General features: G+C 39.8%; 1 protein-coding gene across 4 annotated transcripts in view; it reads right to left on the bottom strand.

Moving 5' to 3' along the window:
- The window catches only part of NIPBL (NIPBL cohesin loading factor), a 305,455-nt gene that overhangs the window by 169,511 nt on the left and 118,432 nt on the right, over nucleotides 1-17,512 (bottom strand). For 3 of the 4 annotated variants that reach the window (XM_075066914.1, XM_075066915.1, XM_075066916.1), the window contains exons 2-4: nucleotides 8,844-8,985; nucleotides 7,322-7,487; nucleotides 5,254-5,384 (exon numbers count right to left, since the gene is read on the bottom strand). In XM_075066914.1, coding sequence (XP_074923015.1) covers nucleotides 5,254-5,384; nucleotides 7,322-7,487; nucleotides 8,844-8,907 — 361 coding nt within the window. In that variant the 5' untranslated portion in view covers nucleotides 8,908-8,985. Of the gene's footprint in view, nucleotides 1-5,253; nucleotides 5,385-7,321; nucleotides 7,488-8,843; nucleotides 8,986-17,512 lie in introns of those variants that run through there. The other variant, XM_075066917.1, reaches the window with a different exon arrangement.

The raw sequence follows: 17,512 nt of genomic DNA, 5'->3' as shown, positions 1-17,512 counted from the left end.
ATGCAGGGCAGAGCCCAGTGCCCGGGGTGTGCTGTGCACTGAGGCCAAGATATTAGGTGAGTCTTGGCAGGATGGCTCGGAAATCGGACGAAGGGCAGCCTCCATGAGGAGAGCCTGCAAACAAATATGCTGCTCTTTCCGAGTCCTGAGTTGAAAATATTTACAAATACAACCCTTGTCCTTCACATGTGATTCCTCCAAGCACTTGAGGCTGCTGCTGTGGGGGTCACTTACAGGCACAGGCCTGTTATAGTCCGCGCATGGTTTAAGCCCCAGAGACTGGGGCATGCCCCGTCTGGGGCGAAGTGGGACTAACTTCTAACTACACTTAACAACTACTTAACAGTACTATATACAAACTATTTACAAGATTGAAAGTTAGAGGAGATGAAACTGCTCAAAGGCACTCTGAGCAACCACCATAGGCGGTAAGAAGGAACAGGGAGGGTGTAGGGTTTGCGTCGCCTGATATACCGACACATGAGCATGGCACTCAAGGGGGAGCTACAGCTGGCCCTCTGGATACCGCTAAGGCAAAAATCTCTGATGACCACACACGGGCACACACACACCTAGAACGGAATTGACATGAGCAAGCACACAAAGAAGAACCAAGGGCATGCAAAGAAAAAGCTATGCTAATATGGAGATGCTGTTGACAGTATGTTTCAGTAATTATCTCCAAACTATGCATTATAAACCCAGCTTTGAGTTAAGGTGAAACTTAAAAGAAATCTAAATATTTTAATGTATAGAAAAGCACAGTTAAGGAATCCAAAACCACCATAATGCTACCCTCTACTGACACCATGGGGGATAGAGAAAATGTGAAAAAATACCCTATTTTTAAAAATCAGTTTAATCTAGTGTGAAGTCACAAACACTGGAATGTCAATCAAAGTTTTATTGTTATTGCATTGCATTACTAAAAAACGGAGTTAAATCTTAGGTGTACATTTCTGTATCTAAAAAAATTTGAATTTCTTTTAAGTTTAATCTTAACATTGAGATTCCTTGATTTGCTATGCTTGATTTGTGCAACTCAAAGGTGGTGAGGCTTAGCTCAAAAGTTTGAAAAGAGCTTAGGGTGCAGGGAGGGGGTAGCTAGAGGCTGTGTGCACACAGGTAATGGCTGTGGGTATAATCAGGGGAGTGGCTAGGGCAGGGAGGTAGCTCAGGGTGCAGGGAGGGGTAGCTGGGGCTGTGCGCAGGCAGCAAGGTAGCTCAGGATGCAGGGAGAGGGGTACAAGGGGCTGTGTGTGGTCAGGAAGTAGCTCAGGGTGCAGGGAAGGCATAGCCTCAGGGTGTAGGGAGAGGGGTATTAGGGGCTGTGTGCTGGGAGGACTCCTCTGCAGTCTCTGTTCCCAGAGGGGTCTGCCAGCCACGGAGCCGGGTCTCCCCATCCGGGGGGCTCTTACCAGCTGCCTCTGAGGGACCAAAGGGGGCTGGGAGCTGAGGAACACCTTCAACCTGGAGCACCAGCAGGACAGGAAGGAACGCTGCTGCTGTCTAGCCCATAACACCAGCCAGAGCAGGCGCTGCTCCACACTGCCCGGCTCCAGCTTCCTGCCTCCGACCTGGCCGAGGGGGAGAAGAGGTGTGGAGCTGCTCCCGAGACTGCCATGATCTTGTGCTGTACCTTGGGAGGGGTGGGGGGAAATACCTTTATGTCCCCAACTCTGCCCACTGGCTCAGGGCTTCTGCCCCACAGGGAGCACCAGGGCTCAAGGCTTCGGGATTCAGCCTCCCTGAGGGGGGTGCTGGGGATCTGGGCTTCAGTTGTGGGGCCCTGTGGTCCCCTTGAAAGGACTTGCGGTCCCCCAGGGGGCTATGGAACCCCAGTTGAGAACCACCGGAGCACATCACCAACATTTGTTTGCAAAATGGCTAAAGAGCTAAACGAAGGGGTAAACAAATAATCCACATTTGAGCTCAGACAACTGCAGCTACCAAAAGCCTAAAAATACTAGCTGAATGCCATACAAACTTTAGCAATCCCTAAAAATCTATTTAGCTACCTACTGTCAACTGAACATCACTACTATATCACTTAATGTCAGGAAATACCACCTCCCTTGTGATAAAAGACTAAATCTGTCTACATATTAAAATTTCCTTTTTAGAATTATTAAAATCCTAAGTAAAAAGAAACCTTCCAGCCCTAATTTCTAAGTTGAACTCTTATTCTTACAACTAATACTGTTTATAGATTTCAAAGTCTACGGAATTCCACTTGTGCACTTTACTGAATCTATTAGAACCCAACACGTAAGATGGACAGCACAACACTGGCACACCAGGTGCCAACTCATGCCAAGGCCTCAGGCCTCACTGAACACAGACAAAAACATAACTGGAAACCAGTCTGTCTTACCTGTGTATTAGTATTGTTAAGATAAATATTAGAGCTGTAAGAATGTGTTTGGTGTTTAGACATTATGATTATTGTAGGATGCCGCACATACAGATTTCATTTATAACCTCTATCATGCATGATATAAAGTTATGAGTGTTTGGATTGTAAATCTCTGTAATTGTGTAACTGACCAAACAGGAAAAAGAGCATTAATTAAGGTGAAGTGCTCATCCTGCACACAAGATGGCCCACTGAAAGCAAATGAGGAACTATGTAGCAACAAAGGGCAGAGACCTTGTTGACTACATTCCTCGCTCCCTCCAAGATGAGAAGAGCTGCACATGAACTTATCCCATCAGTTTGGATACTGGGGTGAAGGGATAAAAATCCCTGACAATGAGAAACTGGGATCTTTATACTGTCCGGACTCTGAGGGGCAAAGATTAATAAACATAAGCAAGAAATCCTCATGCTGCTTAGCATGGGGCACCCCTGAAGAATGTACAGAGCTGCTTATTTTAGAAGCTTATATTACCTTTTTAAATATAAAACTGTAACTCATGTGTGTGTATGTTTCCTGTGAATAACTCATTTCTTTTCTTAGTTAATAAATCTTTAGTTAGTATATTACAGTATTGGCTACAAGCATTGTGTTTGGTTTCAGATATGAATACAATTGACCTGGAATAAGTGACTGGTGTTTTGGGACTGGGAGTAACCTGAATATTGTCATCATTATTGATGTAAAGTGACCATCTACCACACAGTCCGGATGGCAAGATAGACTGGAATGCCCAAGGGGACTGTCTGTGACTCCATGGTAAGACTGTTATAGTGCTTTAGAAGTTCACCTTTTTTATTGGGTTGATGAAATCTAATTATAGAACATAAAACGAGTTTGGGGTTTCTGCCCTGCTTTTTGACAGTCTTCCCTGAGGCTGCCACTCACAGGCATGAGCCACTCCAGACAGTGTGATGTACAGTATCCTAGTTTATTCAGTGAAGACCCAGTTTTCTGGGAGCACCTGCTGTCCTGACATATTATACTAAAACACACGTTTTTGTCCCAGTTTCAATATAATTGTTTAACTGCCTGACTGGCATTCTTCCATCACCTGGCCTCACCAACCTTATATTAATAACTCCACCTCTAGAGGAGATTCGAAAAGGCATATAGAGGAAATAGACACCCAATGAGAGTTGGGTGTCTAACTCCACTTGTCCCTTGTTAATTTCTCTACTGAATTGTCTGTGCAACAGTGTAATATTCTAGCTTACAAACCTTTCTGCATCACAAAGCAAAAGACCTAGTTGATCTTGTCCCAACTCTCATTAGTAACTCCATCACATTGTTCAGAGAGTTGTATGAGACTGTCTAATGTCCACCTACTCTGATTCTTTGGTGGGAAGGGAGGGTTGTTTGTGTTTTAATTAACACTATGTTTCCACAAACTTAATTTTTTTTAAATCTGGCACCAAGTAGTGTAAGGTTACAATAGCAACCCAACTGTGTCCAGATCCAATTAGAAAGTTGTCGTCTTCTTATTTAAAATGTTTTTCATTATACAGACAACAATTTCAATCAAGATGTAGGTTGTTAGATGGATAATTTCATGGATTAAAACTACCCCAAGAAGAAACACGAAGTGTTCCAGATTTGAAGGACATAATCAAATTTCAGGGTAGTTATTACCAATTATCTATCCACTAGGACATTGTTTTCTATTTCATGACAATTATGTTTTCCGGATCCTTCAAATGAACAAAGCTGAGTAGAAGTGGCTTGGTTCTCTTTTAGGCCTGCTATTTGCATTCCAATCCATCCGTTTTGACTACTTCAATATGGTCATGCTTTGCCTCACCCCAAACTCTTTTCTCTGGTACCTGGTTCCTCTCAAAATTTAGCTCTCTTCTCCAGTTCTATCTTCTCACTACACACTTATGATTCAAAGTTTGCTTACATGCCACGCAGTTTGAAGTTTGTATAAATTAAGATTAAACTTTTGTAATGGTTTAAGCATGCTGCATCTTTCCCTCTGATCCCCTGAAATATTTTACATCGCTAAGTTAATTGTAACTCCTCCTTAAGTTTTATATTTTGTATGGAGCTGTTACCAATATCTTCCATCCCTAATAATTTTTTTTAAATGCCATCAGTTTTTAAGTGAGTTTCTTAAGAATGATTGTGCTTGCTTCACAAAATCTCCCCTTGCAATTTGATTCAATAGTTAAGTATAACTTTTCCCTCAAAATCTGCAAAAACTTCATCAGCTCGTTTCCTCCTTTCCAAAATTCTTGGCCAGGGACAAATTAACTTAGATTCAAAACAGCTACTCAGTTCATTACAACAGAAAGTTTTATCACTTTCCATATATTTTTGTGTATTACATATAAACCATTCCCACAATTCCCTCAAACAGATTTAACCACAGGATCCTGCCCCATGAGCAACTGGGAGGTCACCAGGGCGAGGAAGCAAGGGTCTCAGTTAACCCATGTCCCTGCCATCTGAGGTGCTGACAGCCACCACTGCAACAACAACATTTGGAATAGCTGCAGTTCACATTAACAATCTCATTGGTATAAGACAAATGTAAGAAAAGAGCCAAAGATAAATTCAAAGCCATTAAAAAAAAAAGGCGACAAGCAAATCCCTTTCCCAAACAAAATCCCACTAATTTGGAGGAGACTAACCTTATTTTTACCAAATTCCCATTAGATTTCTAGTGTCCCTGCTTATCCCAAGGAGTAAGCAAGATACACAGCATCCTGACATTACCCAAAGGTAAAACACAAAGATAAGAATTTGTTATATTTGTGATCCACGTACATTTGTGAGGACTTTACCTTTTTTTAAAAAAATGTATAAAATGTAATTAGTAGAAACATATCCTCACCACTTTGTACCCCGTATCTGTTTTGCATGCTTTTCTCCCTGAAAACATTAGGATTCCTTGCCAGGACAGCCTGCAGCAAGACTGGTATATCTCCCTCTGGATCATCGCTGCCAAGGTTATCTTTCAATTCTCTGGGATTGAAGAGATAAGCAAACAAAAAAAAGTGAATGTTTTCAAAATATTGCAGGCTACAGGTTAAAGCCACAGACCTGCTCAACAATAAATAGAAAGAAGTCTAAAATGTTGTCCCTCTGTGTCTGAATTTGAGATTCTTATTCCTTTTTTCCGCAGAATGGAGGGAAAGTATTTGTATCTGTCTTCATATTAATAATTTTCCCACTATTACCAGTTTTAGACTAATGATAAAACTTCCCATATTCACTCAGAGCCTCCTCTTCTCCATCGCAGAACAATGCACTAATGGCAAAGCCACCAAGAAAGTGTCATTTTAACGGTACACTATTAATAAGAAGACAACCCTTATTTCTATCACACTCAGGTTTGAGCTAACAATTTAAGCACGCTTCTTGTTTAACCAGGCAATTGCCAAATCCTTGACAGGACAGGACTGTCACCCACCCCGCCATGGGAGTTACAGGATTTTCTTTAAGATGGTCCTGTGTTTACACTCCCTCCCAGCAGGCTTGGGAGCTTTTTTTAAATATTGGCTTATCTTGGGGAATTGGCTTCAGAGTCAACCATAGTAAATAACTAGAATATCTGGAGAGTAGTGTAGGGGGTAAAGCCCTGAAGACAAGCCAATTCACAAGACAGAAAAAGGCTCAGGAAGCATACTTGACAAACAGATTGAAAATTCTAAGTACAGGAGCCAATCAAAGCAAATGAGTTATAAGAGCCAAAGTAGAAACGTAAGAATATTCATAGCAGTATTAGAGAAATAAATATGTAGCAATTATGCAAATTCCTGTACAATCATTGACTAATAATGGATGTGGGCCAGAGTACAAGAACATTACCGGGTTTCTGATCCCTATAAACAAAGCAGGTCCAGATACTTTGTCCCAATACAGGTGCTCCGTTTGGCCAATTAAGTGGAGGGTAGGGGGGAGTATCTGGGGCTATAAAGGATCAGGGAGAATCTGAGAAGGAGCAGGTCCTTGAAAGAAGCTGGAGGAGGTCCCGAGGGAAAGGGTCAAAGCAGGAGAACAGCAGAGGGGTTTGCTGGCTGACCTTCCCAAGCTGGAGAGCCAGGGCCAGAGGGCTGAAGGCACAAGAGCAGCAGAGGGAGTTGTCTGCTTACTTTCAAACTGGAGCCAAGGGCCAGAGAGGAGTGAAGGCAGGGAAGCAGCAGAGGGCCTTACCCATCAGCCTCTCTGAGATGAGAATGGAATAAGGGGAGTGATGGATGCTCCCATGAATTCCCAGCAAGAGACCACAGGGGCTCCCACTGGGAAGAGTAGGGTCACACACCAGTTGGAAGGGCTTAGGTGGATGTCCTGACAGGACAGGACAGGACAGGACAGGACAGAAGAAAAGTGGTGGTGGAAGATGTTGGAGTGTAGTATGTGCTATGTCAATGCATTAGCTGGTGGGAGATTTTAAAGACTATATGCAGTGGGGGGTTATAAATGGACTATTTTAGGACTTTTATTATGGATTATTTAAGTGATATTTTTGAGATAAACAGGTCCCAAGGAAAAGCATAACTGAAGCAAGAAACAACTTAGCCCGAGAAAGGAACGGGGATAGTAAACCTGGCATTAGGGAACCCAGGGATAAGGGGAAGTTGTTGACAAGAGATATGAAAACGAATATAGAAATGATACACCCACAATCTATAAAATTGCAAGTAACAACATATCTGGAGGAAAATATACAATTATTAATATGCAATTGTCCAGTAACCTTGCACTTTGATTAGCTAAAACTATTTAATGTTGTTCTAATACAAATTGGTACTGCAGTACACAAACTTGACAATGTACTTGCATATTTTCAATTTGAATATATAAAACCATTTCTTATATCTATCTTTACTCATTTTAATCTCACACAGAACAAACAAGTTATTCTGACAATTTGGTGTGAAGAAATACCAAGTACATACATGTGATCTGTTGACACCTGGTTGAGGCTGTGTACAAGTTGTGAAACCAGATTTTCATCCCTGCAGGCCAGAAGGCAGTTTACCTCTTCTGCTATCCGTCCATTAAAGAGCAGGCTTTTTGTAGTTGTAGCAGGTAAAGGTGATGGAAGAGGCAGCTGGTTCAAAACTGCATTAGAAGAAAAAAGTAAAAGTTAACTCAAATTATTCCACTAAAAATTAGCCAAGGGACCTGCATCAGTTTATTCTCTCATGTCCTTAAAAAAGAAACACAGTACGTTTGAAACAAATTGAAGATCTCAAAGTTTCTCCTTAGATCAAGAAAATATGGAATTCTATTTTAAACCAAAAAACTGAATTTGGTCAACTCCACAGATTATATTATGGGATTATTTTAATTTAAAGACATCATATGATACTGATTTCTTTTTCCCAAAAAAATCTTTTCTAATAATTCAGAACACACAATAATTAATATACTAGAACAATTTAGTCTTGGAGCTGAATCAACTACTAAAAAGGGAGAAAAAAGAAAAAACAATATGGTTGCACATAATTCAATGATTATGTGCTTAAAATGTCTTGATTCATCTGCAAGTTGCAGCGGCATGGATGAAGTGTTCAATGTCACTTGTTTCCAAGATGAATGGATCTAAAAAATCAACATGATTTGAGGAAATCTTGATTTAAATAAACTATGTTAATCTTGTTTTGCATTTCTACTTGTTATTTTCCTAAAGGACAGTTTCATCTCACTGATTGATACAACCATTAAAACATGTTAATTTGCAATTAAATGTAGCCTTTGAACTAAATTTGGTACTTTTTGTTAACCAGAAGGATATGATATATCTATGCAGAATTATTTCTGCAATTATATATCTTAACATATATTTATTCAGATTTTTAATTTTTACATATTTTATGTTAAGAAATTTATTCATCTTTTTCTATCAAATTAATTTTTACTCATGATTTTGCATCAAGCCGGTTTTGGATGGAAATTTGAATTCCATCAAAAATGTACAAAAACAGTATTTTAAAATGGGATTTTTAATTAGTTAAATTAGCTATCTTAAATACACTGAATACATTAAAAAAAAGATCATCAAGACACATTTTCCATTGAAAATAAACTCATTTATTAAACATTAGTTTTGATCCTCTGTCTCTTCAGTAAAGTTGAAGAAAAACAACTGTTACAGAAGCTTTTCATAATTTCAACAATATTTTCCATTATTGTTAGACTATTTAAATCTTTGGCTAAAAGATATAACATATGGATGCAGTGCCCATCTGATGTAAGTTTCAAGTTTACTTCATTATCCTTCTTTTCTTCTCATCTCAATTTCAGCATATCACTTCTAATTTATTTTAAAATTTTACTATAGTAAGTTTAGGACTTAACATAGTTGATCATAATTTCAAATTTAATTTTAAACATGTTTAAGTTTTAAAAGAAACAAAATACTAAACAAAAACGTAGAAAAAGTATGACAAAAAAACAAAATATAGAAGTACTTACGGTCTGTGAGACTAGCAATCCCTGCAAGAGTAGTGATGGGAACATGAGGCATATCCCCATTCATCCTGAAGCTCTGGGATGGGTGCCTACACAAATATTTTAGTTCAGGTGCCAGCTATCATTTCTTTCCATCTCCCAAGCACTACAAAAACCAAACAAAAATTCAATTTGCGTAAAGCTACTTGGAATTCAAAAGGATTACAAAGTTACAACGAAGCATGAACACTTTATACCATCCTTAGTGCACTTTTCTATTCACAGAGAATAACTTTATTAATAAACAGTAAAGAAATACTGGTATAAAGAGTAGAAACCACAAATGAATCTCATCAATACTGGGTTGAACAATTAACATGTGAGCTTATTCAAATGACAAAACAGTGATCAAAAAGACATGCTTCTCCTAAGGATTTTATTACAGAGGAAACTGTTGCTCAATTTATGCAGTAGCAAGCAAACTGTTGACATTTCATTCACTGATATTCTTCTAAGTACCAAACATTTGATGCATAAAAACTGTTATACCTGATCTTGTGAACAGATGACCTAAGATGACTGTAATTGAAAGATTAATGAAAAAAATTTGTTCACTTTGCACTTGACAGCACTTCATGCCTAGTTAGTTTCAGTATTTACCCTGTATAGTCAGTTTCCAATTTGTGGGGATCTTCCAGACAATAATAGGGTAAAGCAACATTACAAAACAGGAAAGTGTGATCTTTAACTACTAAAGTTAGCAGGGGAACCAAAGGCAGATATAGCACCTAAATCTAACTACAAATGAAAAGTTCAGACCTAAACACTGTTCTGCCAATGCACATATTTTCTTTCAGTCGAAAACTTCTCCTTAGCAGATCTGTGGTAATATCTAAGGAACTTCTATACAATTATATATGGTAACATTAGGATGATAGCTCAATGGATTAGTAAAATCTTTCACTTCTAGCGCTACGTCTAGACTACCCGCCGTATCGGCGGGTTAAAATCGATTGCTCGGGGATCGATATATCGCGTCTCATCTAGACGCGATATATCGATCCGCGAGCGCGCTTATATCGATTCCGGAACTCCACCAACCCCAACGGAGTCCCGGAATCGACAGGGGGAGCCGCAGACATCGATCCCGCGTGGTGAGGACGGGTGAGTAATCCGATCTTAGATATTCGACTTCAGCTACGTTATTCACGTAGCTGAAGTTGCGTATCTAAGATCGATTTTCCCCCCGTAGTGTAGACCAGCCCTAGGTCACTGCCTCAAATCTAATTCAGATTGGTAAATACTGAAAGTTTTCATCCGAATGCTGTTTGGTGCCTTATATGAAATGAGTTAGTTGTCACAGATGAGGTGTCCACTAGTTTGAAAACAAAACAAAAAACCCAAACCTATCACTCCGGACATCTCTTGACAATCTAAGCATAGACCCCAAAGATTCACTGGGAATGGAAAGTGAGCCATCCTTATAGCTCTAGAGATGGTTTCTTCAGGTCTGGGTTGAGACATTTTGCAGGATGCTGGGAGAAGCCTGTACACTCACTCTCTCTGCATATTTTATACATTAATAGAAACCATCTTCAGAGATATCAATCCAGCACTAAAGAACACTAGTCCAGTTTACATTTAAAGAAATCATTGTTAAGCTGTTTATCAATACAGTGAATTCTTTACAACAGCAGCAGCAGCAGCAGCAGCAGCAGCAGCCCTCAGCATTCAAATTTGTCCTGCAACTGGATGTTACAACTGACATCTGGATTAAACAATCTGTTTCAAAATGTAGCTCTCCAATGAAAAGTAATTACATAAAAGTGGCACCTTCTTACTCACATGTACCCAGACACATCTGCTTGTTTCAGGCCTAGTCTATACAGTTTTTATACTGGTATAACTGTTTCAGTTAGGATTGTGATTTTTCTTCCAACAGTTATACTAGTACAAACCCTAGCGTAAATACAATTATATATCAGTATAAGACACTTTTATACAGATATCTTATTCCCCTTCCTGTACAGGAATAAATTATACCAATATAGGCACCTTTATAGCAATCTAGCAGTACCCATAGTAGGGATATTATTTCACTTTAACTATACTAGTATAGTTAAAGCAGTACAACTTTTGTGTTTATACCAGTCCTTACTAACTACATCAGTGGTTCTCAAACTTTTGTACTAGAGATCTCTTTCACATAGCAAGCCTTTGAGTGCAACCTCCCTTTCCCTTAAAAACTAAAAACACTTTTTTATATATTTAACAGCATTATAAATGCTGGAGGCAAAGCAGGATTTGGGATGGAGGCTGACAGCTCATGACACCCCACATCATAACCTCACGACCTACTAAGAAGTCCCAACCCCCAGTTTGAGAACCCCTGAACTAAATCAGAGGGTAGCCGTGTTTGTCTGTATCCACAAAAACGAGGAGTCCGGTGGCACCTTAAAGACTAACATTTATTTGGGCATAAGCTTTCATGGGTAAAAAACCCACTTCCTCAGGTGCATAGAGTGAAAATGCAGGCATTACTATACTGACACATGAAGAGAAGAGAGAGAACTAAATGGTTCTCAGTGGCTCATGCACGCTAGCTACACAGAACCATCACAGTTATGATGGGGGGAGTTGGAGTCTACTCCTCTTATAACAAAATTGTTTGAGTTTCAAGGGGTTACAACTTTACAATTCCACTAAAGACAAGGGCATAATCTATACATTAAAAGAACAGATTCCAGCTTGACTCTCAGATCCCAGGTTGAGTTGAAGGACTTGCAATTAGAAAACAAACAAACAATCTCTTTATGGGTAAACTGAATACATTTGATGTGGAGTCAATATGAGATAAATATAGAATCCAAAGCAACAATTTTTAGTCACTTCTCAGAGTATAAATTCACTTAAATTTATATGCTAACTTCTTTGGTGTGTTTGTTTAACGTAAAAATACTTTTAGAGTTATCAAGTGAGTGTCAGGACAGAAGTGCTTTTGCAAATTGTAAAACTTCTGCTTTTTGATACATCTTTAAAACCCCTTAATTATAAATTAATTATTCAAGACAGTACTTAATAGGACCATCGGGTTTTAAAAGGTTCCCTGCCAAGAATTTTATTAAAAACTGGCATTCTGAACTTTTCTAGTTCTTTATGATGTATAAAAAGCAGCCTAGAAAAGACTGGGGGTTTTTTACTGACGGTTTTATACTCATCAAGAATGTCTTCTCTGGTTTGTCCTAGTTTGCTGGGGGATTTCTAAGAGGTCTCTGGAATGCTTACTGGGAACATGTTGAATATTTTAACTAAGACTTCTATTTATACAAATGTTATTCGATTACTGAAATTTAAAAAAAAAGTGTTTCTAAAAACAAAAATAACGTTTAAAAAAGTGACTAAAAATCCCTTTCCCTCTCAACTGCTCAAATATAACTTTAAGTCTTGCAATGCCACTATATCACTAGTTCTCTAGAGCAGGGGCGGGCAAACTTTTTGGCTGGAGGGCCGCATCGGGTTTCATAAATTGTATGGAGGGCCGGTTAGGAGAGGAGGTCATGGCCCAGCCCTCACCTCCTATCTCCCCCCTCCCCGGAACTCCTGTCCCATCCAACCTCCCTTGTTACCTGATGGCCCCTCTGGGAGCCCTGCCCCATCCACACACACCTCCACTCCCTGTCCTCTGACTGCCCTCAGACCCCCACCATCCCATCAAACCCCTCCTCTCAGCAGTGTCACTAGTCTCTGTGCTCAGAGATCTTCCACAGTCCCGATTCTGGTGCCAGCATGCTCCACACCGAGGAGCTCGATGGTGGGTCCTGGACACTGACGTGGACTGTGGTTTAAGAACCGCCTCCATGAAGAGCTATTTCAACTTGAAATCAAGGACAAAAAGGAGCGGGGTCGAAAACCCTTGCAAACCCTGCACCTATCGGCTTGGAGTGCCTCCCCCAGACACTTTAAACAAGCATCACGGGGGTCATCCATTAGCATGAGCACATTGCAGGGCTTCAACCCCAAGGATCAAGGCATGCCCCAAAGTTCCCAAAGTTCCCAAAGGAAAAGGTCGCGGTGAGGGGAAACCCCCCACTCCTAACAGTTACTCCTAACAGTTATTACTGACTAATAAAATCTAGAACAACTAGTAGCTAAACTACACTAGAAAGCTAGGGAAAGTGGGTAGAACTTGTAAGCAAGCTACAAGCAGTTCCAACAACCATCACATGCAGTAAGAAGGAACTGAGGAGGGGCTGAGTTGGCGGGGTCCTATATTGAGCACCATGAACGCACCACTGCAGCGGGCTCCACAGCTGACCCGACAGGAGCCATGGGGGGGGGGCGGGGATTTCCAGCAACTTGCATGCGGCGTGCGCACACCTGACTGGAATCAATGTGAACAAGCTCTCAAAGAACCTGCTTTTTTGCCACCTTCTTGGCAGAATGCTCCTTCCTCTGACAGCGTGGAAGAGAAGTTGTGTCAGATGTTGCCCTAGGAGACTGTTGCCCTGGAGGAGTCCATGATCCTGGATCGGACGTGGGGAGTAAAGACTTCTCCACCATGAAAAGTTTTATCTGTATGTCCCTCGCCTTCCTGGCACATGCTTTCAAGTTGTAGCAGTGGTAACGCTTTTGAGGTCTGTGTCTCTCGCCAAGGCAGCGGACACATTGAGTGCCCGTCAGAGACTGGGATTACAGTGCAGCAGGTGAGGCAATGTTTAAAACCCAGAGAGCCAGGCAGGCCCCTCAGACAAGTGTTTCTCCCATGAGAGAGGGTAACTATGCTACCCTAAGGGATACCCTAACAAATGAAATTTAAATTCCTAAAATAAGAGGGGAAAAGGTGTGGGGGGTTGGGTTTTTTTAAAAAAAAAAAAAATAAACTGGGAAGGATAACTAACTATTGACTAACTACTGGTATTCTAAAGTTAAAACTAGAGAAATCTGAAGTACAGAGGCACTGCTAAGTGCTTCATCTCACGCTGAAGGCAGTAGAGCAGAAACAGGGGGGCGAGGGTTTGGTCACACAGTTCCATGTAACTGCATGAGGCAGCATGTGCTATGAACTGGGTACTGCTACTAAAAATCTCCAATCACAAGTACAGGGGCGCAGATTCACCAAAAGTGGGGCACCCATAGGGATACTCCTCGAAGAGCCAATGTTTAATATTCATTAAATTCAAGTATTGAAGAAAGTGCTTCCCCAAAGTTTTACTCGCTGTAAAGACTGAGTAGCAACAAAATATCATAGTGCTTAGACATCACTGTGATATATAACATTGAAAAACCTAATCAAATGAAGAATCTCATGGAATAATTTCAGTTTCAACTGAGGAACCTATAATATTTACAAGGATTACACCAGTTTTAATCTACCCTTCCCATAAGCAACAACGAAGGCACAGTATAATACATTCCAAAGGGTGACAAAAGGGTTAGGGAAAAGAGACTGAAACAAACCAAAACAAAAAACACACATATAGGAAAGGGGCTAGCTACATATACCCCTTGATCTGTGAAAGAAACAAACCTACATTCAGACACGCACAAAGAATGAGGAGAAAAAATAACAAGAAAAGAAGACAGTAATCTTATCTGCCCTTCACAGTCATCACTTAGGGAGAGAGGGTGGAAAAAAAAAGGTGGAAGGAGGGTTACCAAATATCTGCTAATCAAGTCTGATACAAAGATTGTAGCTTTCCATCAAGATCCAGGAAGAAGTCCACCCCTGGTGAGAAGCGCAACATATGAGCTCCCTTACAGTGGTTGGGAGAGAATAGTGTGCCTTGGGTTTCTGAACAGAATCCATATTGCAAGACCCCATGTTTTGCATCAGCTTCTAGCTCAGGGGTAGGCAACCTATGGCACACATGCCAAAGGCTGCGCGTGAGCTGATTTTCAGTGGCACTCTCATGCCCAGGTCCTGGCCACCGGTCCAGGGCCTCTGTATTTTAATTTAATTTTAAACGAAGCTTCTTAAACATTTTAAAAACCTTACTTATTTTACATACAACAATCGTTTAGTTATATATTATAGACTTATAGAAAGAGACCTTCTAAAAACATTAAAATGTATTACTGGCAGGCGAAACCTTAAATTAAAGTGAATAAATGAAGACTGTGCACAGCACTTCTGAAAGGTTGCTGACCCCTGTTCTAGCTTGTTGTCACATGGCAATTTTCCAAGTCCCAATTACATTATATGTAAAGGGAATGCAATGAATACTATATAAAACTCCATTGATTTTAATACAACTTTGTTTACTTGGATAACTATGACCTATTGCACGTCTCCTATTAGGAAAAGAACACTGGGATTTTAAAATCAACAAATTTTTAAAACGTGTCTTAAAATTATTAAAACAATTAAAAAAGTATAAATTTTATGTGGTCTATTGAAGACGTTCAAAATATGATTTGCAGGGCTTTTATTACATTTTGGAAACCTTTTTTCGTGTACTTTATATACACATAAGCCAGCCCATCTCCACTTTAGTCATTTTCTCAGTGATCAACTTTTATGTATGCCCTCACTTTCATTCACAGTAGCAACTATTGCATCGGATATTGTGGTTGTCTAGTATGAATTCACAAATTTGAGTAAGATAAGGAAATGGAATGGTATGGTATGAAGTTTACTTAAAGCAATTTTCATTGTAATAAAGTTTCTCAAGCACAGCGCATGGAATTCTTTTTGAAAAATATTAACACTGAAGTTAAACAGAACTGACAGCAAGTTAACTTCCTTTACTGCACCTGTCACCATCTCATCTTTTCTACCACTGAGTTACATTTGTTTATTGCAAGTACAATGCTGCAGAGTTACAGAAACTTACTAAAGGAAACTGGTGCACACAGATATGGTTTGGTTTTCTTTAAACGGGGACACAACAATCTTCAAAAACTCAAACGCTACTTGAGGTCCTTTACTTGAACTGGATGTCACTTTGCACAGAATTGTAGCAGTTACATAGTTTTACAATAGCTGGCTTGAAAAATTCCCTTGTCCACAATAAATAGGAAACTTTTTCCAGACAAATGCTACCAACTGTTTTGAAATCTAAGCTTTCATTACAATAATTAAGTTAGTATGCAAAGATGACTTTTCAAATTTGAACTAAGTGTAAAATAATAGAATGCTGTCTTCCCAAATCTGTAGTTACCTCCTGGTGTCCATTGCTTTCCCAAACTGCAGATATGTGAAAACTGACTAGACCTTTGTCAGTTTCTCCTGCTATTACTGGGAACCTTATAAACTGCACTGAAACAAAAACACTGCAAAAAAAAAAAATCTGTAAATTTTCACTCTACTGGAGGCTAGAAAAGCTATAAGTATCAGAGAGAGACATTATCAACTTAGATGCTTCACCAGCGCTTGCCACCATAATAGCCAAGTATAACGTAGATATTAACTGGGAAGGGGGACCCAAAAACAGAGTTAGTTTAGCAGCTACCTCACTCTTATAGCAGCCAACTCTGGCGTATGAGTGAAGAACAGAGACAAAATCAACCTCCCCGCCGCCACCACCACCACACGCAGCCACCATTAGGTCTTTCAGGACATATATGCAGGAGATGGTAAAGCTTTATGTTTAAGACACCTACTTTTCAGAAACTACAAAGATAAAATCCTGCATATTATCCAATGACAACACACTCCATTAGCTGGCAGCAAGAAGTTTTTGCTTCTTAAAGGACAAGGTGTAGTGTATGGTATGCAAAATAAAGCCACCAGTAACCAGCCAAAACTGCAGTTTGTATATGCAACTAGATTTTGCACATTGCGTATATTCAGTAAATATGGTTGTTTTTAATCCTACTGTGCCTGTATGATTTCTACATATTCTGTTATAGAAAGACAACAAGTATTGATAGAGATTTGGGAGTATGAAGAAATGTCAGAGCAAATATAAAAAAGAAGGTGATACTAAATAAATGAGAAGATACAGACTAATGCAAGAAAAGATAGACCTAGTAGACAACAAGAAAAAGTGCAGCTAAGTCGAGATGGGAACAAAGATATTAAAAATAAAAAAAATTTCAAGCCCTGTACAATAACATACCAGGAACTTTAACATGATGCAGCTTTCTAGTATAGTTACATAACAAAAAATTATGTTAAAAGAATTTTTAGGTTATACTTTTAAGGACTTGAAAGTTTAAAAATGCCAGATTTAAGGATGCCAGTGCAACCTTAATTCTCCCCTGTGTTTTCATCCTGCACTCTCAGTAACGAGGGGTTCTATGGAAAAAAATAGTATGTGATCACGTAATTAAAGATTGTATCACAATGCAGATGCACAAGGAGAGCAGAACTAAGACTGCACTTTGGCAACCGCAATTCTAGAATTTTCCAATTTTAGAGTATTTGACTTTACAAACCTCAAGCTACTTTCTTTCAACACAGTTTTTTGGTATGCAATTTCCTAGGTTATTTTTAAAAGTAAAAATACATTTTGTATATAAATGTAACCCCCTCCCCACACATCATTCATTAGCAGGATTGGAACTCTGAACTTTCAGCACTGCAGGACAGACCTACTACCACAGGCGCTTAACACCCACCAGCAGCCAGCTTCCCCTCCTCCCCCAGAGCCCTCCTGTCTGCTGGTGGCCCAGCTGATCAACTCTTCCTTCTCCCTCCCAGCACCTCCTGCCCGCTATGATAAGCTGCTCCGCAGCATGCAGGAGGTGCT

The sequence above is a fragment of the Chelonoidis abingdonii genome, chromosome 6 (genome assembly GCF_003597395.2).
Source record: "Chelonoidis abingdonii isolate Lonesome George chromosome 6, CheloAbing_2.0, whole genome shotgun sequence".
Taxonomy (NCBI): domain Eukaryota; kingdom Metazoa; phylum Chordata; order Testudines; family Testudinidae; genus Chelonoidis; species Chelonoidis abingdonii.
The sequence above is the reverse complement of the archived record's forward strand: the minus strand, read 5'-3'. Positions and strand labels throughout refer to the sequence as shown.